This window comes from Pan paniscus, chromosome 3, assembly GCF_029289425.2.
Source record: "Pan paniscus chromosome 3, NHGRI_mPanPan1-v2.0_pri, whole genome shotgun sequence".
Lineage (NCBI taxonomy): Eukaryota > Metazoa > Chordata > Mammalia > Primates > Hominidae > Pan > Pan paniscus.
The window spans coordinates 96706431-96731092 of record NC_073252.2 but is presented as its reverse complement, the minus strand read 5'-3'; the positions used below and the strand labels follow the sequence as shown (position 1 = coordinate 96731092).

The following is a 24662-nucleotide window of genomic DNA, read 5'->3' as shown; positions in this document are numbered from 1 at the left end:
AGCATTCTCACTTTAATCATCGCCATAGAGGACAAGGTTTAAATCCACAAACAGCAACTCCCCTCACCAAGAGACTAGGGTGAGCACTTTGAAGAGTGCTTGAACACAGTATTTTCCAATATTCCCAGCTGAAGAGTATTACCTGGGTACTTGTTAAACATTCAGATTCCTGGATCCCAAATAGAACCACTATAAATATGAATGCTTAGAGAAAGGTCCTGGGATCTATGTTTATATCAACAGCCCTGGAGAATTCATATCACAAGACAAGGTTAGAAAACATTCTGCTAGAAAGATGCCTATTGCTCTCATAGGCTCAGTGCCAGCAGCTCTAGAAGGACTCAGTGACCAAAGTGCTGGGCATTTATATGGTGCCAGATTTATAGTGTCAGATGTATACCAATAGCAGGCTGTAAGGGGAGGCTGGGTGCTAGAGATTCTACTCAGGCTACTTTCTTGATCCTAGAGAGGTGCTCCAGGTGGTGGTGAATCCTAAGGGACTGCAGAGCTAAGAGGAAGGGACAGAGTGTCTTTTAATAACAGCCCTTGGGCCCTCTTAATTGACTTGGCCCAGACCTGGTGTAGTCTGACCCAGGTTTGCAGCTTGGATGTGTTCTTCCTCCCAGGACCATGGCCTGATCCGTTAGTGTAACAGTGTACAGAGTGTTTGTCTGGTTCCCAGAGAGTCTTCCCTGCCCTAAACCAGAGTCTTGGAGAAAAGAAGGTGGGGATGGACCAGCTAGAGTAAAGCGGCAGGTAGGAGGTGAAGTTATGGAAACTGCAACCAGGAAGCTTGCACATTTCTGGGGCTATACAACTCAGCAAGGTGCTAGGATTCAACATAGTACTTTCATCTATAGGAATTAATCATACTGAGGGATAAGAGTTCTTGTTCTATACCTCAAACTTTAGTTTCCCTTAGTGGTAGTAAGTATTTATAGAGCTAAATTCAACATAAAATCTTAGATTTTCGGCCAGGCGCAGTGGCTCATGCCTGTAATTCCAGCACTTTGGGAGGCCTTGGCGGGAGGATCACTTGAGGTCAGGAGTTCTATGAGACCAGCCTGGTGAACATAGTGAAACCCCATCTCTATTTTATTTTTTAAAAAAAAAGTCTTAGATTTTCAATGATCTTGTACTGTTTTTACTTTTAGAGGATAAATGATCATTGAATTAAAACAAAAGTTAGTTTTCAGTTATAAATCATTACTGTGTATTTTATGCCTAATAACTTAATTATGTCACTCTGGAATTGATGAATTTGAAGAAACATGGAAAATTATATTGGTTATGGCTGTGAATCTAGTGATGTGAAGATGTTGGATTTATGTATGTTAATTTGATTCATATGCAAGTCAAAACACGCATATTTTCAATCAGCAAATGGTTTAATATGCTTTCCACACTTATAAAAAATGAAAAGTACTGCGAGCTATTTTTTGCCTTGTCATTCATTCTGTCAACAGTACTTATTATGAATGTGGTGCATTTGGGTACAAGGCAGAGTTACAAAAGCAATAGAAAATATATCCCTTTTGTAACAGAAGATAGAATAAACTTAAACACAATTTTTTCTCACTTTATGCTTTGAGGAGTGTTTCTAAGGAAAATCGTGTGGGTCATTTGAACTTTTATGACTCAAAGATCTAAATATTAAAAATTCCGAGCTGATTTATAACCATGTTGTTGGACCTTCTGTTGTCATTTTTTATTAGTCATTCATTAATTTATTCACTTTTTATAAAATAATATTATTCACCCAGCATGTGTGAAATACTTGCAAGGCAGCATGCTACAAAGAAAACTTGATCCTTGACCTCAAAGGGTTCACTGTTTACTAGAAAAGGTAGCTGAACTATTAAAATGAAAACTCAGGTCATCAGCTTGGAAGGCAGCTGTGCTCTCTCACCGCCACAGCCCAACTCACCTCAGCTGTGTTGAATTCTCATGCGAGGCTTGAGAGGGGCCAGTGCCTCCTATAAGAGGACAGAAGTGAAGGTGGGCTGATTTCTTGCCCAAGACTGTGTGCTGGACAGTCTTCCAGCTTCCTGAGCTGCTTCTCTAAAGCTTCTTTGTACCTCCTTCCAATTAGCCCAGAAACTGGTTCCAAGCCAATCCCATAACCTCCCGACTCTCTCGATAAGATATTAGTAAAATTATTACATAACTTTTTCAAAGTTAATTTATAGGTTAAATCCAAATAGGGTTTCTGCTCTCAACAGCTTTTGTTGGGGTGTTAACGATCCATTAGTGAACAATTAAGTTTATGAGGGAAGCAGCTGCCTGTTTAAAGGGATGCTTGGATAAATTCCTCAGCAAAGTAGATCCTTTTGTATGTAATAATGTCTTAATTTATTTTTATAATTAGATTTTCTTTTAATTTTATTTTAGATTTGAGGGTTCATGATTCCACTTATATGGGGTACCTAGAGCAGTCAGATTCATGAAGCAGCAGTCATGAATCTGACTGCTCCAGGTACCTCATATAAGTGGAATCATACAATATTTGTCCCTTTGTGTCTGGTTTATTTCACTTGGCATAGTGTTTTTGAGGTTTATCCATGTTGTAGCAACTATCAGAATCTTGTTCCCTTTTAAGGCTGAATAACATTCCATTGTAGCTATATATCACATTTTGTTTATCCGTTCAAACAAAATGTGAAATATGTTGATGGCCACTTGGGTTCTTTCCACCTTTTGGCTATTGTGCTGCTATGAGCATTGGTATACAAGTATCTGTTTGGATCCCTGCCTTCAATTCTTTGGGGTATAGACCTAGGAGCAGAATTGCTGGATCATATAGTAATTCTATAGTTAATACTGTAAGGAACCACCAAACTGTTTTCCACAGCGGATGCACCATTGTGTTTAAATTTTAAAACTTATTCTCTCAGTCTTGATGTCATTCAAATAAATGATTCAGATATAAGGCATTAAGACTTGGTTAATTTAACTAATTTTTATTCCTACTAACTGCATTTAGTAAATGCTACTAGTACAGAAAAGAAAAATGAAAAAAATAGAAAAGAATTAATTGGAAGAGGTGTTTTTTCACAATCCCATTTTGAATATTTATCATACACATATCACACTTTGTTGGAACTATAGCACTGAAACCATTCTAACCCATGTTCTTACTTCTGTTTGTCTACTTTTTTCCAGGTACAATCTTAGGGCAGGAACCATGGAAACAGGTGCATTAACAGGAGATGTGTTTTTTTGTGTAAGATGTGTAAGTTTTTGTTGTTGAATCAATTGATTCTTTATAATAAAACCTAAATGAATATCTGATTAATCTGCTAATATCTATTCCTGTTTCTGGACATTAAATTCAATGTTCCAGTAATTATAGTTCCATCAGAAAGGCATATATCACAGAAGTAAAGCTTTTAGAAGGTAAAAGAAACCAAACGGTGACAGGAGAAATTATTGGATATGATTAGCATGCCCAGTGTTAAATGGTGCAGATTTCATAAGGGGTTGAATTATGCTTAACTCTGCAAAATACTTAGATTTTGGTGACAGATGGAAGGGTGGAGTTTGTGGACTGGGGCATGGCATTCTGAAATTGTTTGGAGGTAGGAATGTAAGGGAACATGCAAGTACTTTTGCCTTACAAGAATGAAACAGGCCAGGCATGGTGGCTCACGCCTGTAATCCCAGCACTTTGGGAGGCCAAGGTGGGTGGATCACCTGAGGTCAGGAGTTCGAGACCAGCCTGGTCAACATGGTGAAACCCCATCTCTACTAAAAATACAAAATTAGCCGGGTACGGTGGCACAGGCCTGTAATCCCAGGACTTGGGAGGCTGAGACAGGAGAATTGCTTGAGCCCAGAAGGTGGAGGCTTCAGTGCCCTTGACCAGATGGCTGGTAGACTACATCAGGCTGCTGCTGAAGTCACAAGAGTATATGAATTCATTAACAGCTATGGACAAGGACACAGGCCTGTTGTTTGCCTACCCTTGCAGGGTGGCTGACCAACAGCACATCATCGGGGCATTGCAACACTTACATGCCCTGTATGGTTGCCCTCTGTCCATTGAGAGTGATAGGGGAACACATTTCACTGGACAACAGGTACAACAATGGACACAACAAATGGACATAAAGTGGGGATTCCATGTGCCATACAAACCACAAGCTGCGGGTATGACTGAGCAATATAACGGGCTGTTGAAGAATGGGTTACGCTTGCATGTTATACCACCGTCTTTGCGGGGCTGGAGTTCCACGCTGGACCTGGTGCTCCAAACCTTGAATGAACAGCCATGGAAAGGTGGCCCAGCCCTGGTGGAGGCTTTGTTACACTAAGCCACCACCCCCATGCAGTTGCAGATACATACCAAGGATGACCTCCTTCAACCAGGTATGGGGATGAAAGGTAACCTGTTGTTGTCTGCCCCAACACCCCTGATGGCAGGGGAAAAGAAAACCTGGCTGTGGCCATGGACCCTCCAAGCCCCCCACTGCTGGTGGTTGGCCATCGGAGCTCCCTGGGGGAAGGGCCTACAGTATGACTTGTATATCACTCCTTGGGTGTTCAATACATGGCCCCTACAGTGGGAACAGCCAGGGAAGGAACCCTCCTCTGGGGGACATAGGTACTGTCTGTTTGGCCTATTATGAACTCTCCTGTGACTTTGGCACAGATACAGGACTCAAAGGAACCATGGGGAGTTGAGAAGGTGTGGTACCATCGCCCAGGGCAAAAGCCCTTGGTGGCTGCATTGTTATCCAGGGATGAAAGGTTAGCCTGTATTTTGCCTGAGGGATATGATTTACCTCTGTTAGTACCTGTACCTGCTCTGTCATTTCAACTGTAGGTTAACATGCTCTAACTGCATTTGGACTGGGCCCACACCTACGCTGAGGTGACCAAGTTTCCATCTGTTGGATCTGCACTGCCCTTCCAACAGCAGCTGCAGATGGCTTGCCTTGGCACATACATTCAGTATCTGCAGAGAACTGGACATGGCTGGAGACCTGGGGTCCCACGGCTGATGTCTGTGAGGCAACATGGCAAGCTTTGAAAAAGGATGCTGTAAGACCCACAGCACACCCGCCCCCTGGCTGGCCTGTAGTGTTTATGATGGGTGGGGCTGGCTAGCGGGGGAACATGCAGTACCCCAAGCCCAGGTACTGTGGTACATAGAGCCACATTGGGGCAACACCCCTGTGGGATGGGTACCCATCATGGCCTGCGCAAACATAATACATGTCACCACACTGAAGGTATGATGGAACGAGCGGCCTCACCAAGGTTGGGCCCCAATGGATTTTGTGTCCCCTGGGAGTTTATGGGTCTGTGGGGACACAGGGTGGCCTTACCTACCAGTGAACTGGACTGGACATTGTACCTGGGGGTGGCCTTACCTGCCAATGTTCTCCCCAAGTTGCCCAGATAGCTCGCTTAACTGGGAGGTGCTATGTTCTCGGTTTGTGCAAGTGCGACGAGTCCCCTGGTGGTTCTGCCTCTTAGCAGTGACTATCCCTGGAGTGGGTGTCATAACCGTGGAAGCACAAGTTACCACTCTTGCACAGCACACCACTTGGGCTCTGAATTACACTTGAGTGGCCCCCCTCCTGTTAACCGATGAGGTTGATCAGATTAGAAAGGTGGTATTGCAAAATCAAATAGCCTTAGACATAGAAAGTGCTGCCCAAGGAGGCACCTGTGCACTTTTAGGAACACAATGTTGTACCTTTATTCCTGACAATCGGTAGAACATAACAGCAGCCCTGCAAGGGGTCTCATGGCAGATTAACGCAGTTGAGAGCCTTACTGATGATCCCCTGTGGAGATGGTGGGCATCCCTAGGCTCTGGCCTACACTGGGCCCTAATAGTCATAAGTGGCATAGCTGGGATCCTAGTAGTGAGGTGTTGCTTTCTGTATTGTTGTTGTGGGTTATGGATTCAGGGCTCTGCCCTATGGGCACATGTGCCTGCCTGGAGGATGCCCTAGGCCTAGGGGGTGGAGTGTAAGGGAAATGGCTGTGCTTTAGTCAGGAGTAGGCTGAGGCAGGCTTCCGGCACAGCATAACTCAATGGGTTTGGAGCGCAGGCGCATAGCTCTGCACATTATGTAACCAAGCCATGTGAGGCACATTAGGTGATCACCCATGTGAGCTTGTGCTGGGCTTGGAGCCACTACTGTCTGTAAAAGGTATAATTACCCTGCTAATGCTGTACATATGGCTTGCTCACACCCAAAGAGAGGGTAAAGCCATGTCAAAACTGTCTATGATTCCTTTAGTGTTTTTCCAGCTACCCACCACTCATCCACTGATTCCCGTTGGATCTCAATTAGAACCTGGCAGCTAGCTTATGGGAACTCGGACATCAGTTAGAACCTGACAGCTAGCTTATGGGACCAGAAGGAAGGCAGAAGAATCAGGAGGCTCCCAAAGGTCTCAAGGGCAGCTTCAGGCTTGTCCAGGGGCTGCAAGAAATGAACTCCAGGTGGCTTTTGGTCTCTTTCTTTGCTCTGCTCAGTATCAGGAAGTAAGCTTCTAATTGGCTGAACTTGTGTCATGTGCTTGGCCCCTGGTAAGGTAACATCAGGGCCTAATGCCTTGATCCACACAGGTCTAGCTATCTCCACAGCAGCAGGAAGTTGAGGTGCCAGAAGAAGATGGAATGGCCGAATTAAAAAAAAAATCAATTACTGCTCTGTCATATTGTGTGAAAGACAGAATTCATTTTATTGTACAAATGATTATAATTGATTTTTAAAAGTGAAACAACTGTGCTCTACATATGCTTATTCAATCATATTTACGAGACAGATATGCCCCATTTTATGTTATTCCTGGGGATCTGAAAACTGGTCTTTAGTAGGTATGTGTGGGCACAGGGCAAGAGGGTCACAGTGGGTGGTAAATCCTGAGGAATCAGTTAATTGTTTTGTTAGAGAAATAGACCATTTAACTGCTCACTTTTCGACTAAGGAACAGAAGATACAATATTAATTCATTAACTATAACAAAAATATAGTTTAATTTTATATCATAGCTAACTAAAAAGTATTTTAAGTTGACCTCATTTCATAAAGGATTTGAGGTGAGAAGACCTTTTGTTTTAATCAAGGTTCTTTGATTTGAAAATTTGAGATACTCACTTCAAAGTATCTAAAGCCCAAATGGGATGTGAAGAATGATTCCACCTAAAAATCTCATAGACCTCAAAGACAGAGTCCTCTTTAAATCTAGAAGCAGGCCTTTAGCAGGGATGGGAGCCTTTCAGAGCACAAAATGCACAACCATACACAGCACCCAGGCTGTCAGACTCTGCTACTGTTTTTCTCTGTTTAGGCTTCCTTCCTCTTTCTGCAGAGGATGAGGGAGAGTCTTGGCTTCCTCCTGGAAATGCGGACCCACCCCCAGCTCTCGGGTAAACATTGCCTGCACTTCAGCTGGGCGCAGGGTTCCCTTTGTTACTGAGACAGACTCTCAGGTTGGCCCAGCCTGAATCTACCGGGACCCCATCAACTGTGAGGTACAAACCTGGCTGGAGGTGGGAGAGCACCTTGTGGTTGAGAAGGTCTGAGAAAGGGGTGGGTGTGATCTGTCAGACACCCTAAAATGTTTCCCTGTATTGTTTGAGACAGAAACAGCTGGGGAAGAGAGGGGGTGGGGGGTGTGGGGAATAGAAAAAATGTGGTACTAAGAGAAATGCAGAAATGCTGGTGGTGATTCAAGAGGAGAAAATCAATAAAGGCTTGGGGCAGAACCTCAAAAGGTGTTTAAGTCAGGATACTTTCAGTTGTATGAAACGGAAAACCCCTGTCAAAGTATCTTAACCAAGAAATTTGTCTCATCTGACAGGAAGTCGTGAGTAAGGCGACCTTCAAGGTTGGTTAAGTCAGCCATACAACAAAGGCTGGAAGGCCCTGGTTCTTTTTATCCTTCCACTCTGCCATCCTTGGTGTGGTCTTTGTCATCAGGCTGTAGAGGATCCAGGCATCACATCCAAACCCAACCAAGTCCAAGGGTGAAAGAGACCATTTCTTAGATGCAAGGAAACCTCTAGCAGATTCTTCTCATGGCTTGTTGACCAGAATTGGGCCACCTGCCCATTCCTGAACCACACATTAGCAAGAGGAATGGGACTGCCAGATGTGACCCAGAGGGCCAGTCTTCCCAGAGCATGTGGCTGCTTTAAGAGGGGGACGCTGAACACAGCTGCTAGGGTTCTGAGAGGAAGGCGGCAGGAGGGGTGTGGAGGCAACCAGCAGGGCGGCTACAGAGAAGCAAAAGAAAAACAGAGAGGAGCAGAGAGGCAGACAATGACAGAGCCCAAGAGGAGGGAGGCAGGAAGGTGGGCAGGAACAATAAAGCACAGGTGGAGACAGACAAGCTCGTTAAGTTTGGTGTCTTAGGTTAAAACGCTGTTGTCATATCTTGCTCCTCAGCCAGGCAACTATTAGAAGAACACGCTTTACCTGTTTTCACTGCCACTTGAAGAGCTGATTAACTTGTCAGTAAACTTATTAACCATTTTTCAACCTCAGAGTTATAAGGGAGGTGGCCTTAGCAGTATTCAGACAGAAAATTTTTCTCCTTTTCTCCTTAAAATAGATCAGCATTTATTGAGTTGTGAAGGAGTTGCGTGAAATAAATATGATTACTTAGTTACTTTCTTACATCTTTATGTATAATTTTATCTTCTTAATTGTAAAAGCAATATAACCACACTTAAAAATTGCAAACCAGAAACATGAAAACAAAATCACCCAGTCTTATAACTGTTCTTATTTGGCAAAAATTAACTCCTAACTTTTTTTCATACAATTGCATACCATTTTGTAGACTGCTTTATTTTTCAAAACATGTGTATCATATACATGGTACAAATTTCAAAAACAAACTACAGGGGTTATTTAAAAATAAAACAGGTCTCCTTCCTATCAGTATCTTTAGTCCCCCAGTTTGCCCCCCATTCCACCCTAACTCGCTGTTACCAGTTTATTTCGTTTTCTTCCATAGATAGCCTACCCATTAACACGGAAATATGTGTATGGATATTCTTTTGCCAACAGATCTTATCTTTTCAAAAATGATAGCCTACCGTGTACACTGTTTTTGTTCCTTGTTTTAAAAATTTAACAATATTACTTGGAGATAATTCCATATATAGTGCCTTTAAAATTTAACATTATAATGTATCCATATATTGCCACATACTCTATAAGCAGTATCTTCAAGAGCTGTAAAAAGTGTGAGCAAATGACTCATTCATTCCTTTAATAAATATTTATCAAGCACCTGCCATATCTGCAGAGCTCTGGTGATTCTAAGATTACCAAGGGTTAGGTCACACCCTAGAAGGAGTCACAGCAGATTGAGGAGACAGGTAGGTAAACAAGTTCTTACAGGCAGCCTTTAAGTGCCGTGCCGGGATGGAAGAACACAGCAGGTGTTGAGGGAATAAAGAAGGAGCCTCCGAGACATTGAACAAAAGTAGTGAAGAATAAGAGAAATCAGCTCACAGACAAGAGACAAGGAGAATGCCCCAGGCAGAAACTCTAAATGACATGTGCAGAGGCACAGAATGTGAAGGAACATTGTGGTCCAAGTAACTACAAGGAATTGGATATCACCCCTACTCTTTGATCTTTAATTTCTGGCCAAGTCTTCAATATAAATAATGCTATGATATACATCTTGCAGTATATAACTTTTTCCATCTGCTGGGGTATTTCTTTGGGTAGATTCCCAGAAGAGGGACTGCTGAGTCAAAATGTAGGAGCACTCTGACCTGATATATACAGCCAAAATGCTTTCCAAATGGACATATTGTTTCATAAGGACACCAACAATGTATGTGCTAACCAGTGCTCATTATTTTTGTATCTTTATTAGTTTTAATGTATACTTCATTGATTACTAGATTAATTTCCCCATATATTTTATTTCTTATATGATTTATTTTCTGTTTATGCTCAATCACTGCGATTCTATATTTTACTATAGCTCTATGAGCCCTACTTATAATATAGACATTCAGGTTTTTATTTTTCATGTTTGCTGCCAATTTTTTTTCTGGTTTAGCTTACACTAAAAAAAGCTGGACATGTAGAAGTGTTTAAGATATTACCCAATCATATCCATTGATTATTTCCTTCTATTGCCTCTAAGTTGAGAAATACTTCTATACAGAGGTTTGACAAATATTTTTTCTTCCGGTCTGCTTTAAAATATATTTAACTCCTTAATCCTCATAGAACTTATTTTGGATATATGAAATGAGATAATTCAATTAGTTTTTCCACCCTCCCTCCAAATTACTGATTAGTTATCTTACCTTTCCCTTCTCCATTGATTTTTCAAGACTTTATTTTCTTAGCAGTTTTAGTTTCACAGCAAAATTGAAAGAAAGACTGCATACTGTATGATTCCTCATATATGGCATTCCGGAAAAGGCAAAACTAAGGAGACAGGGATACAGTAAAACTTCAGTGGTTGCCAGAGACTGGGGGGAGGAAGGGATAAATAGGTGGTGTACAGACGACTTTTAGTGCAGTGAAAATACTCTGTATGATACTATGATACTATGAGGGTGGGTTCATGTTATTCTATATTTGTCCAACCCTATAGAATATACAGCCCCAAGAGTGAACCCTAATGTAAACTATGGACTTTGGGTGATAATGATCTGTCAATGTAGGTTCACTCTTTGTAGCAAATGTGCTACTTTGGTTGGGGATGTTGACAATGGGGGAGGGTGTGGGGTGGGGTATATGGGATATCCACTGATTTTTATTTCAAAGATAAATCCACTTAGAGATCAACTCAGTCATCAATTGCATCTAATTTCTGGTCCTTTTGAAATGTGTCACATCAGCTTAGGACAGACCTTTCTTCTGACTCATCCGGTATTCCTGCAGCGACTGTTCTATTTATATACAGAATTACAACATAGCTCCAATAGGCTTAGGTAAAGCTTGTCAGTGCCTTCCTGTTAACAAGGAAATCTGCTGCTGAAAGACCTTACTTTTGAAGCCTACCAGATTGGTGGTAGTATGGCCTGTGTTTTGAGTGGGTGGAGAGCACTTTTGAAGGAGTGAGGATTATTTCATCCAAAGGGCTGAAGCCACTGTTATCCCGTGTCATAGCTTCTGAGGTACCGAATGAGTAGGATCTCCTGGCCCTCCCATCTCTGTGGGTACCTCGTTCATACTTGTGACCTCAATATAGCCTCAATCCTGCTGAAGCCCAGGACTATCTCTAAATGTGGTTTATTGCAGGCAAAAGTAGCTTCTTGACTAGCCAAAACTTGACTGCTGGTTGTCAACTAGCCAGTTTTTGAGAAAAGAGAGAGATTGTTACGTAGGAAACCTTATAACTAGAGGCTCTCAAACTCAAGTATTTAAATATCATCTTTTAGATTTCTGTGTCCAGGATCGGGTTGCACTGGGTGGTGCTGGAAAAATTTTTTGATCTCACCTCCTTCTAGTCTTTTGAATCCTTAAAAATATTCCCATAGACATTTATACACAGTCCTGGGCGGTTCTTCCTTCTCCTTCCGTGAAATACTGGTACCTGCTTTGCCAACACCTATGAAAGTGCTCCAGGAGGAGAGCGGATAAGCAACTAATGAGCACACCTGCTCAGGTAGGGTTCTAAAACAATTTCCAGCCACCTGTTCTATTCTTCCCCAGAGTTCAAAAGCTTAATGGTTCGTGATCCAAAAACCCAATTCAGATTCCCCAGAAGACCTCCCTGGAATCCGTTGTGGATTCCTTCCTAGAGTTAGGAGGCAAGCAGGTTTCTTAGGCACTATTCTGTCGGGGTAGGGGGGAGCGTGCGCTGTCCGGGTTTGTGTGGTTGCAATAGACCCTAGGGCGAGGATCGCATCCCGGGCCAGGACTCCCTTGAGCCATCTCTTTTTCCTCGTCCCCATTTCTAGGATAAAACCCATTTCTCCGGTAGGTGGGGAGGTTGGGTTAGAGTCACACAGGGATTCAGGAAGCTTTCCTTTGCAACGTCCCATCCCTTCATCCTTTCCTCCCACTTCCCGTGGCTCTTTTCTCCACCTTCCCCAACTACCCCCTTTTCCACTCAGCGAAGTCCACGACGACTTTCCTTCCCTGTCCAGTGGCATCACATCTTCTCTAGGTGGAGAAGGGGGCGCCAGTGTGGCTACCCTGGAAGGGGTGTGGGGGGTGGCTCGCAGGTCCTCACTCACCCAGCCCTCTCCCCGAGGAGCGACCCTCTCGCCCGCGTCCCTCCAGAGCTGCGCCGCTCATCAATCCCGGTCACTCTGCCAGCCTGCTCCCCGGGCGCCCTTCCTTCTCCCTCTCGCCTGCGGTCCTCCACCCTCCCACCCCCTACCTACCCCGCAGCGACGTTCGGGGTCAGCGGCGCTTGGGGTTGGCCCGAGAAAGGGCGGGGATAAAGCGAGCGGTGGAAGGAGGCGGCTACGTGGTGCCACCGCCGCCCGGGAGCGCCCGACCCCGTGCGCGCGCGCGCCTAGCCAAGGCTTGGGCGGCGGGCGGAGCTGCGGGCGGCGCGGGCGGAGGAGCAGCCGGCCGGGCGGGCGGAGCGAGAGGCGGGCGGAGCGGGGGGTGGGAGGGCGCGCGCGAACGGGCGGGCGAGCAAGCGAGCGGCGTCTCCACCAGCATCTGCCGCGGCCGCCTTTGCCCGAAGCCCGGGGACGAACCGACGGACAGACCGCCTGGCGCACGGACGCGGGCGCTCGCTTTGTGTTCGGGGCTAGCGTCGGCGAGGCTTGGGCTTGCAGCGCGCGGCTTCCCTGCTTTCTCGCGGCCACCCCGGCTCCGGCGGCCTCGGCGCGCGAGGGGCTGGAGGTGCGGGAGCCGCTCTCCGCCGGTCGGTCCCCGCGCGGCTGAGCCCAGGCCGCCAGCGCCGCGGCCCCGTGCGGTGTCCCTGAGCTCCTGCTCCCCGCCGGGCTGCTCCGAGCAACGGTGCTTCGGAGCTCCAAACTCGGGCTGCCGGGGCAAGTGTCTTCATGAACCCAGAGGATGTCCGGGAAGCACTACAAGGGTCCTGAAGTCAGTTGTTGCATCAAATACTTCATATTTGGCTTCAATGTCATATTTTGGGTAAGTTGGAGCGCTCCTGGGATTCCAACTATTGTGGCCGATCGATTCGCGACGATTTCCCCCACGTTGTTCGTTGCCTTTACTTTTCGCAGCCCCGCAGGCGCTTGCCGGAGCAGCATAGAGGCATTCGCCTTCCGCCTTTCCAGCTTGCGCGTTGGAGAGATAAACATTTAATCCTTTCGAGGAATGGGAAGAGGTAAAAAGAGAAATCGAGGCGGAAAGGGGGCACCGAGGCCTTCTGGTGGCTTTTTGAGGAACGAATAGCAGGGATGCAGATAAAAGAAAGGGTTCGGCAGTTTGAGAAATAAGCAACCACACGAATTGGATTTGCTCTCGGTGGGATATGGATGTTGGGCAGAGCGTGGTGTCATAATAGGGAAGGCTAATCGGGCACGGCCGACCCTGAGGTCCACCTTCTAACAACGATCTGATTGGACGAGGGCTTGGCTCCGTGTTGCCGCGGCTGGTCTGTGCCATGCTCAGCGTGTATCTTCTTGCACCATCTCGGGCTTTGTGTAGGATGCAGATGCCGTGGTATATGGTTCTGTAATGTGCACGTAAATAACGTTTCCTGCACCCTCTCCTCTTCAGCTGGAAAGCGCTCCCTGTGCGTAATGGACTGGTCAGTGGGGGTGCGGGGTAGAGGGATTTATTTGTATGTATATATCATCGTCAGGATAATAAGTCACCGTCAACATATATTTCAGTGTGTTCGTGCCCCACGTCCTCATTTTTAAAGGAGTGACACAGAGCGGGCCGTTTTGGGGGAACCTTTGTAGAAATGCAAAGGAGAAGGTGTGCGAGGCATGTTTTATTGGGGAACCGAGAGAGCAAATGCTTTAACACAAGATTCAAATGATGCTCTGCTTGGGACTGCAATGTGTTGGGAACCTATTGTAATTAGGCTGGGACGCCTACTCTTTTTGTTTGTTTGTTTGTTTGTTTGTTTGTTTTGATTCTTTTCCTTGATCTGGCAAACGTGTTCAGCAGCCAGACAAAGAGTTCTCCAGGACAAGGGGAAAACGTTGGTTCAAAGACCATGTTATTTTTCTTCCCCTTCTCATCCCATCTCATCCTCTTCCTCAGTGGGCACCCGCATTTCCATAGAAAGTAAAGATGGTGGCTGTCTGGGTAGGGGGTTCTCTAAGTTGCTGTTCAGTGTGAGGTAAACAATGCTCCAACTGCAGGATCAATAATTATCCACAGCAGTCTGAACACGGAATGTATTTATTTGGATTCTCCTTTAATTTGGGCTGTTTGCTGTACGTATATACATCTGTGAGAATAGTTGTCAATATGGCTCTTCATATTCTTTTTTTGTACCGCACTCTTACCAGGTTATTTTATTTTCTGTTTTCTATTATAATACCTTGCATTGGTCATGTATGTTTTGTGAGGGGAAATGCAAGGGATTGGAGACCACTTTCCGTGTCAGCATGTCATCTGTCTTCAGGACTAATAAAGATAATGAGGGGACACATGAATGGATGTCATATCCGATCATTCCACAGGCAGTTTTTTGCCAGTGTTGTGCATGATTCCCGGGAGCAGTCACCCACCTCCCTGCAATTAAACACTGCTACAAATACAGGAAGAAGAAATTATTTTCTTTCTTTGCCCCTTCTCCATTTGTGAAAATGTTTAAAAGTGGTGGGTAGCCACGGTTTTGAGTAAGATATTCTGATTTGATTGGAACTTGAAACTTTGTGACTTGGAGAGGCACGGACTACCGAACTGGGACTGGTTCTTTTTGGGGTAGTGAGTTCAGGCCTCTTGTTTCTACTTGAACATTTCTAAAAGTTGCACATTTTAGCTACCCAGCAACAAAAAGCACCCAGGGACTTTCTCTGCCGTTTCCTAGCAGGGGGTGGTAAGGAAATAAAAGGATTTGGGTCTGTTTCCCTGACAGTTTGCTGTAATTTTGTGGAGTGCACAGAGACAAATTTAGCCCTTTCTATGGATTAGGTTGCAGCAAAACCCCTGGAATTGTAGAGAGCTTCAAAGAATTGCAGAGTGCTTGCTTGGAGAGGTCCAGAATAGAGCCGCATGTTTTCTGATTGTGAAGGTCTTCATAGGTGGGTGGGTGAGTATGGGAAGCCTGAAAGGAGACCTAGGCTATGGGACTAAACTAGCTGCCCCAGGCAGAATTGTTAAGTGAGTGCCTTCGTTATGAGGGCCCTTCACTTACCCTGCCTCTTGCCTTCCCTTCCTCTCCTCTCTGTGCCCAAAGCCTTCCTCTCAGATACTCCCTCATACCTTTCCTATCCTGCTCTCTGCCTCAAAATTACCCCATATTTAAATTTCCTGCTTTATTGTACCATGGTCTCTAGTGATGATCAACAGAAAGGCAACCATATGGTTTTAGTTAAAGTAATTCAGACTAAGATGTTAGTGACTGAAAAGCTGGGGTCAGTAGCTTGGCAGCTTGCTTCTGAAAAGTTACACACCTCTCCTCTCTACAGAGTCACCAACCTGTCTGTGATTGCCAAAAACAGCAGACTCAGTGCTACTCCCATACAATTATGAAGAAGAGATTGCCAACAGCATGGTTTCCTAATTTTCATTTTCACACTGAACTGCTAGACTACATTTGACATACACTGGTGACATTCAAAGGTATAGTTCTGGTAAAATAAAATTGAACATATGGTGGCACCAGCACTGAGAGCTTGGTTCTTTTCCTGATCAGCAGTTTGGCTCTTCATCAGTTAACTGCCTGGGCCTCAGTTTCTCAGCGTTAAATTGAAGGAGGTGGATGAGTTATAACGTTCTTTCTAGTTCTTACACAGAATGAGTTTCTTGAGTTCCAATATGCTGGAGAAGAAAAATAGAAGAGTTTGGCCACTAATTTATAACAGAAGTAGTATATACCAGGACACGTGATAAATTATAGACATTTTCTGTTAGGGAGACTTGTCTGAAGACTAGTTTTATTACTTTCATTTCTTCCTCAAAGATCCTTTCATAAAAAACAAACAAACAAAAAACAAAAACAAAAACAAAACAAGGCTGGGCGCGGTGGCTCACGCCTGCGATCCCAGCACTTTGGGAGGCTGAGGTGGACGGATCACAAGTTCAGGAAATCAAGACCATCCTGGCCAACATGGTGAAACTCTGTCCCTACTGAAATACAAAAAAACTAGCCAGGTGTGTTGGCGGGTGCCTGTAGTCCCAGCTACTCGGGAGGCTGAGGCAGGGGAATCACTTGAACCCGGGAGGTGGAGATTGCAGTGAGGCAAGATCACACCACTGTACTCCAGCCTGGCAACAGAGCAAGACTCCGTCTCAAAAAAAACAAAACAAAGCAAAACAAAAAACCTTTCACTAATTTCTTCTTGGCTTGTTCAGTTCCTGGTATAGTGTCCGTGCTTCTCTCTCCCCACTGTGAATCTCAAATGTAGTCCTGTGAGTCATTAAATATATTTTTATTATTAGAATTACAGCTTCATGTATAAAATCTGAATCCTTTTATATAACAGTTGTAATGACATTCTGAGTAACAAAGTCAACATCTTGTACAGATTCCTTTCTCATTAGTTATCACAGGCTGGTGGGGGAAAACTTGTTTCCTCTGTTATATATTGGAACAATTCAAGACAGAAGGGAATTGATTTTATTGAGGGTGTCGCCGTACTGGGACATTTCTCAGAAAACCCTGAGACTGCTTTGGGTTTGGGGGAGGGAGAAGAAAGAGGATTTTGTTTTAAAGTCATTTCTTTTGGGTACCGAACCCCACATCCCATCACTCATCATTAATAGATGTTTTGCCCTTTTGGATTCTGGCTTTTAACTGTTTTGGATTCTGGATACTTAACTGTTCCCAGGCAAGTAAATTGATCTCAATATTCTGGTTATTTATTGCTACATAACCTCCAAGCTTAGTTGTTTAAAACACAGTTGTTTATTATTATAGTTCACAGTTCTGTGATTTGGCCAGGCTCATCTGGACAGTTCTCACTTGGGGTCTCATACAGTTGTGGTGAGATGTAGTTGGAGTTGGACTTACTGGAAGGCCCTTTGGGCAGGATGCCTGAGATGGTATACTCATATGACTGGAAGCTGATGCTTGCTGGGAGCTTAGCCAGAGTTGTCGCTGGAGCACCTACCTACACGTGGCTTCTTCCTGTCTCTAAGTCTTAAAGAAGCTTCCAGCCAGTTAAGGTTCCACTTAGAACTGGCAGTGCCACTTTTATCTATTCCATTGGTTAGAGCACTCATGCAGACTGCTGAATTTCAAAGGGTGAAGAATTAGAAGCCACCTTTTGATGGAGAAGTGTCAAGGTCACATTGCAGAAAGTCATGTAGGTTGTGGCCATCTTTGAAAAATATAGTCTACTGTATTAAGGCACTGAGCCTTAATTTCTTGTTTATAAAGGAAAGATAACATTAATGGTGTTGTAGTTTTAAAGATTCAGTGAGATAATGTTTTATTCGGCATAATATCTCAATATTTAACAAATGGTGAATATCATTACTGTTGTTGTCTCCAGATTTTATACTGATTCCATACAGGGCTATAGAACTTCTAGAATGCCTTAGTCTAGTACTTTGGCATCATTACTACTAGGTAATGATAATACCCTTAAGATCTGCCAAGAAGATGAGGCAAATGGATTCAATAGATTTTATAGTGACTTGTTAGGAAAGAACTCAATGGAAGCGGTGGAATGATTTGGGAGAACCAAGTCATTTTTCTGTTTTCTTTGCTACAAAGGATTAGAAAAGCCTCAAATACTTGAGGCCAACTTTCTCTTTAGATATGCTTTCAGATATTACCTTGTGTCTTTAAGTGCAAGTTTATCCAGGGTTGATGGCAGGATCTTGCCTCTAATTTGCTTCCACAGGGCTTAATTCAGAGAGGAGGGAGACTCAGGAAACCTTGGGGCGGTGGGGGAGGGGGGACATCAAGTAGGAAGCTTTATCTTATGATTCACTATAAATTGCAAGATGTTCTGGAATGATGATACATCAGCAGTTTATAAGTCATAATTTTTGTTTTAATTTGCTAGACATCTGTTAGCTTCGATGGCAACCATATGGGAATCTAAATTGCGTTTTGAATTACAGGGAGATGGTAGGAAGAAAGCTAAATATGGTTATGAAAGTGTCATATGGGAAAAGTGTAAGAAAGGTATAAAGTGGGGAAAGTAATTGAATATAGGCTTGCTTAGTGTGGCCACTCCCTCTGTGGGGCAGTATGAAGGCGCAGAAGCATTCTCACTTGATATACTCCGCAGATTGAAATGAAGCCAAGTGGGGAGAAGTTGGAAAACCAAATCATGTTTCACCCACCATAAACTTGCCAAAGTGTTGCACTCATTTAGATGGGTCACTTTGTTTTAATGTCCACAGTAATAGGTAGTCCCTGGCAAAAGGTGAAAGCAATCTGCATTTTTAACAGAACTTTTCACTAATGATGTTTTTCTTGTAAGCACCCCAAAGAGTCTTCCAAGAATATTATATCTTTGTGACAGATGAAGAAATTGGAGTACAGAGATGTGGAGTAACTTTTGAGGTGTTGAAGAGCATGTCAAGGTTCAGTTTCAGAGTGTTAAGTCTCTTCCGTAATGATAGCCCCAGCTTTTTGGGTGGAGACTTATTTTAGAAGATGCTTGCTATTCTAAAATAAAACATCAAGTAAGTCATTTACATCTGTTCATAATCGAAAAGTGATAAAGTTTTTGCATATGCCACAATTAACACCACCCACAAGCACAAAAAAGTTAGGATGAAAATGTTCTTCAAGAATATGGTGGAATAATTGTAGCCTATTGAAAATTCATAAATGAAAATTGGAGTATTGTAGACAGCATTCTTGAATCACATGTTTCTTTCTGTGTGTAATACTGATGACTGTCTTAAAATTTCTAACTTCCAAATAAATCATACTCCACTGGATTATAAGGGCTTCAAGTGTGGGGGCTGTCTCACTTTCATAAGCCCAGTGTCTTGCACATTGTCTGAAAACACAGTAGATGTTTTGATAAACGTTTGGGCCAGGCTTGGGGGCTTACACCTGTAATCCCAACACTTTAGGAGGCTGAGACTGGAGGATGGCTTGTGCCCAAGAGTTTGAGACCAGCCTGGGTAACATAGTGAGACCCTATCTCTACAAAAAAAAAAATTAAAAATTAAAAATTAGCTGGGTGTGGTGATGCATGCCTGTAGTCCCAGCCACTTGGGAGGCTGAGGTGGGAGGATCACTTGAGCCTGGGAGGTTGAGGCTGCAACTGCATTCCAGGGTGACAGAACAAGACCCTGTCTCAAAAAAACAAAAAACAAAAACAAAAAAAGTATGTTGAAGGAAAGAATTACAAAATCATCAGAAAGTACGTAGGAATCATCTCCTCTAACTTCCTAGTCAGTGAAGCATTCTCCATTGTATCCTGCCTACCTTTCTAAGCATAGATCTGTTTTTGGACCACTTTAATTGTAGAGTTTCATCTGTTTTCAAACTAGATGTTATCTGTCTCCCCATCATTTCCATCCTCCTAATTTACTGTTCATTTTAAATTTTTATTTGGAAACATTAAACCGATAGGAAAATTGCAAGTAGTATAGAGAACCTGTTTTTATCCTGTTTGAGAAAAAGTTGCCAGCATGTTGGCTATCACACAAACAGTTGAGTATGTATTTTCTGTAAACTGGACTATTCTCCTAGATCACCACAGTACAACCATGAAAGCCAGGAAATTACCAATGATACATTAACACCATTTAATCCTTAGATTTCATCCAAGTTTCCCAGTTGCTCCAATAATGTTTTAAAGCAAAAGAATTCAGGTCAGAACCACACTTTGTATTTAGTTACATGTTTTTAGTCTCTTTCAGTCCTTCACTATCATGCTCTTTATACTTTTGACAATTATAAGCCAGTTATTTTGCAGAATGTCCCTCAGTTTGTGTTTGTGCCATTTTCACAAGCTTAGATTCAGGCTGTGCAACTTTGGTAGGAATAGTACAGAAATGGTGCTGTGTTCTCATTGTACCCTATCAGGGTGGCATTGATTTCTGTTTGTCCCATTACTGATGATGGTCACTTGATCAAGGTGTTGTCTGCCAGGCTTCTCTACCATATAGTTACTCTTTCCTCATTTGTAATTTATAAATGTTTTATGGCAAATTACATTGAAACCATGTAAATAGCCTATTCCTCATCAAATTTTCAATCTGTTATTTATTTATATCAGTAAGAACTTAGGGTCTTCCTTTTTTCAGTGTGTTTTAATGTTACTGTCATTACTTACTTTATTTAAAATGGCCCTAGGTTTGGCCAGTGCAGTCTTTTCACATTGGCTCCTGTGCTCTTTTAACTCCCATCAGTCTTTGAGCACCATCTTGCTCTCTGGCAGAATAAGATGTTCCAAACTCATTTTGTGATTTACTTGTGTCATCTTTTGTATCAGACATTTCTCCAAGGAGCTATTGAATGGAGAATGGAATTTAGAAGCCAAGATCTGGTTGCTTGGTGTGCTCATTGCTATTAGGGTGTTGCTACTCTGTGTATATATAGATACACATGTACATCTGTAATTCTGTATCTATGTACTTTTAAAACCATGAGTTTACAGTCATACCTTAAATTCCTGTCTGATACCACAGGGTTTATTTTTTCCTCTCCATATTTTATAACTGCTTTCTTTGACAGTGAGATTCTTGGTTCGCATTATTCTTAACAGTTTACTTATTTGGTAAATCTCCCCATATGTAACCAGTCTTCTGCAGCTGCCACCACCTTTCCTCCTGGGGCTGCCCTCCTCAGCTGTTAGTGCTCTAGCATCCTGTGCCACCACCCCCATCCCCATATGGATACCTTTCTCCCTGAGATACCCTGCTCTGGGCTTCCACAGCATCCCTCTTCCTACGTTTTTGTAAACGTAGGAAGCCTACCAGATTGGACCTACCTAATGGCTTTGAATTTTCAGGAAGGAGAAGGCAAAGAGCCTCGGCTACTCTTGAATGATGTAAAATAAGACTTATCTTCCTTCCCCATGGTCCTTCATTATTTAAAAATAGCCATTATGTCATTCCTAAACATTCTGTTTTCCACCTTTAAAAGCTCCTAGTTCCTCCATGTGTTTACACTAATGATGTTTTTCTTGTAAGCATCTCAAAGAGTCTTCCAAACATATTATGTCTTTGTGACAGATGAAGAAATTGGAGTACAGAGATGTGGAGTAACTTTTGAGATGTTGAAGAGCATGTCAGGTTTCGGTTTTAGAGTGTTAGGTCTACATATACTGTTTCCAGATTGTTCTTTGCCCTGGTCACGGTGCTCTGCCTAGGGTCCCATTTGGACACACCTCTATTAATGCAGCAACCAGAATGAAACACGTTGTTCACAGGCTTTTCTAACCATCCGAAGAGCAGCAGGCTCTTGAACTCTCCCTTCAGTCCCTAGGCTGTGCTGTGCCTGGTGGCAGAAGCCTCTGCTACTGTCTGGAATTGACTTTGAGTAAGTTACTTTCACAGATTAGTTCCTCAGTTGCTCATCTGAAAAAACCGGGAAAATAATTTTCTGCAAAGTTGTTATCCAGTATTATGTGAGATCATGCATATCAACGTGCTTCATAAATGGTAAATCTCTAAATACAAATACTAGTTATTAACCCAGGCTAAACTGCACTTGCTTTCCCTGGCAGCCAACGAACACTTTGGCTTGGATTGACTTTTTAGTGAAATAAAACCTTCACTTTTTCAAGTGAACTCTATTAAACCATCCCCCTAAGCTATATGCTAATCAGAAGCCCTAACCCTCCAGTTAATTATTTGAATTTAGATTTAGTTCTGTTTATTTCTCCCATTTAAATGTCTTATTCTGGCCCATTGGATTTCAAACCTGCTACCAGCAATCCTAGGCCTCCTTGAGGCGTATGTGGGTGGGTGGGTCTGTGCTGGTGGGGTGTGGACTGAGCAGTACCTCTCTTTCCTCCAGAAAAGCTTGGTTATTAGTTTGATATTTTGGGATACTAAGAAAGATTTTGCTTGAAAAAAGGGGTCCCACCACTTAAGAAAGAAAAGAACCAGTATTCTAGCCCTTAGATGTTTTTGAATCTTGATGGCCAAAGTACATTTTTAAAAAAATTACTCCTCGTGTGGGTTTTTATCTCTTGGAATCTCTCCATGCATGGGAAGTCCCTCTCACTAACTAGGGGTCACTTCTGTAGGATTAGTTGATATTTCACCCCTTTATGCATGTAGTGTGGCAGCCTGATTAGTAAGGAAATTTCAGTCTTCCCACTGGGAGATCTGGTTCAGTAGGTCCGTCCAGGATGGGGTCCTGGAATTTCTGTTAAGAAAAAATCAAAACTTCCTGCAGGTCATTGTGATGCCCAGCTGAGTTTGAGAAGCTTTAGCTTGTTTTTCTTGGGAAGATGTGGCCTCTCCTTCCCGTTGCTCCCTGGAGGGGATGTGTGGGAGAGCTGGGCGTGGGTGGTGTAGAGCGGTGACCGTTTCACCAGCACATGAAGCTAGTGTTCTTTGCTTACGAGAAAAAAAAGGTGGCCTATTTTATCCCTCATGGAATTTTTTATTAATCCAAAAATGCCAGTTTATTTTTAAACCTGAAAGCCCTAAAAACAAAATGAGAAAAATCTCTTGAAAGAGAACCTCTAGTGCTGCAACTAGTTTGCTAGCAGTTAGCATCATATAGGGCTAGAAGCTAGCCATTTATTCAATAGGCACAGTGAAGAGCTAGACTTCTGGTTCCTTTGCCCTGCTTGTCCTGGACCACTCTGCGTGTGTCAGTGCAGTTGAGTAGCTCTAACTACAGACACTTAACAAGGGCAGACCACCTTCTCCTTCAAAAAAAATCAGCCTCCCCATCCACTGTTGCTGTTCCTTTCAGCCTCCATTTTCTGGGGCTTTCTCGTTGGCCTCCAGCCCTGACTATGCTCAGTTTGTAGGAGGGGAGTTGCTTTCTGCGTCAAGGTCTGCATGACAGGTTCATTGAATTCCCTCTGCTGTAATGCTGTGGAGGGGACATTTCTTTTCCCATATCCAAACTTGCAGCACTGTCACAAAGACAGTTGACAATAAAGCAAATGCGGAAGACCCAGACATGATATTTGCCAGTGTTCTTTAGAAAGCTTCAATGTGGAATATCCGGGTTATGCCTAGTGTTTTCCTGTTATTTTCTTAACTTTTTTTTTCCTTCACCCCCTTTGAAAGTTAGATCTTTGATTACGGCTGGGTTCCTAAAGTAGAAATCTTGAAAAATAAAATTTTGAATAAAACCCTGTATTATATCTCTGAGCTGTTTTACTGGGTCTAACACCACTCCTTTTTTTTTTTTTTTTTTTTAAACAAAACAAAACAGAAAAGCCAACCAAACAAAACCAAACCAGAATGGTATGCAAACCCAATGGTTAGCACTGTGATATTATCCATATGTACATAGAGGATTGTTAATTATGAATCATAAGGTATAATTTTTAAGTAATATAATCACTAAGCCCAATTACAAAATGGTGTTTTTGTGGATGGCAAAACATCTACAAATGGCAAAACATTTTGGCTCTCTTCATTGGAAGGGAAAAGTGATGTTCTATACCACTTCCAGCTACTATTTACTATTTTGATAAGTATTAGAAGGCATAGGGCTCTTTTTACTTGTTGGAAAATTTTTCTAAATTACACTTGGCACTAAGGCTTGAATTTCTAAAAATCTGGAGGGAACAGCTGGTGCTCTAATAAATATTCAGGCCAGCTATTTTAATGCATTGTACTCAATTAAGTAGTCCTAATAAAAGAGGAATACTTAAGCATTTCTCAAAGCATAATGTTGTGCTTCCAACAAAAATTTCCTCCAACTGTTGATATTTCCCCCCAAGCAGCCTTAAAATTTAATTCTGCCAAGTAAGTAATCTAATCATGGATGATGCATTTAATGCCAAAAGTTAGTTCTCTTTTAAGGTATAGTTGTATCAATATGGCCTAGCCCTTTAACTGGAGACTCCATAGGTCACTGACCTTCTAGAAGAATTCTTCGTCTGGTTCAGAGTGAGAGAGTATTGAAAGATTCATCCTAACTTGGGCATTCTGGTACCCTCGTGGTGGGAGGGCAGAAAGTCTGCTGTTAAGGAGTTTAGACTTTGAATGTGTCTGAATTTTTACCCAGCTATGTTCCCAGGCTTGTGACCTTAGACGTTACTTGCCCACCTTGCAGTTAAGTCTCCCCTTCATCTGCAAAATGGCACGTTTAGTAGTATTAATATTATTAATAGTAGTACTAAGATAACGTCTATCTCGGAATCCTGAGGATTTGAGGAGTTAATATGTGTAAACTGCTTCGAATAGTCAATAGGTATTAGCAATTATTATACTGTTTTCCTCATAATTTATTTTGATTGTTTTCCCTTCTTTCAGAATCATTAAAATAATCTTACATTGTAACATATATTTTTTGTTCTCTGTAATATTCTGCCTACATAAGTGCATTCTCAAAATAACTTAAAAGGAAAAAAAGATCTAACAAATGTTCACAGTGTTCTTTTCATTGTAATGAGTGGCACGCAGTTCTTATCATGGATACCAGACCATGAATTCGCATCTATTGTTTGTTGTTAATTTTCCCTTTTTTCTTTACCAGTTACA

General features: G+C 42.8%; 2 protein-coding genes and 1 pseudogene across 3 annotated transcripts in view; 2 read left to right on the top strand and 1 right to left on the bottom strand.

Annotated features, from left to right (window-relative positions):
- Positions 1–3586, top strand: part of LOC106634700 (mitochondrial import receptor subunit TOM7 homolog) — a 46405-nt pseudogene extending 42819 nt beyond the window's left edge.
- A 6340-nt stretch (positions 3587–9926) lies between these two features.
- LOC134730319 (uncharacterized) lies at positions 9927–12975 on the bottom strand. Its single transcript, XM_063604063.1, has 3 exons — positions 12949–12975; positions 12341–12850; positions 9927–10430 (listed from the first exon to the last, which is right to left on the bottom strand). Exons 1-3 carry the CDS (start codon positions 12973–12975, stop codon positions 10329–10331), a joined length of 639 nt encoding a protein of 212 aa, XP_063460133.1. The 3' UTR covers positions 9927–10328.
- The window catches only part of TSPAN5 (tetraspanin 5), a 180891-nt gene continuing 168777 nt past the window's right edge, over positions 12549–24662 (top strand). The window contains exon 1 of one of the 2 annotated variants that reach the window (XM_003829918.4): positions 12549–13067. In XM_003829918.4, coding sequence (XP_003829966.1) covers positions 12987–13067 — 81 coding nt within the window. In that variant the 5' untranslated portion in view covers positions 12549–12986. The remainder of the gene's footprint in view (positions 13068–24662) is intronic. The other variant, XM_008955318.4, reaches the window with a different exon arrangement.

Bases quoted from the DNA above. Each gene is read 5' to 3' on its own strand.
- LOC134730319 (XM_063604063.1), bottom strand. From the start codon at position 12,975: ATGAAGACACTTGCCCCGGCAGCCCGA. The intron at 12,851-12,948 runs GTTTGGAGCTCC...GCCTGGGCTCAG, and splicing joins CACTTGCCCCGGCAGCCCGA to CCGCGCGGGGACCGACCGGC. The intron at 10,431-12,340 runs GTAGGTAGGGGG...CTGTCTCCTTAG, and splicing joins ACCCCGAACGTCGCTGCGGG to TTTTGCCTTTTCCGGAATGC.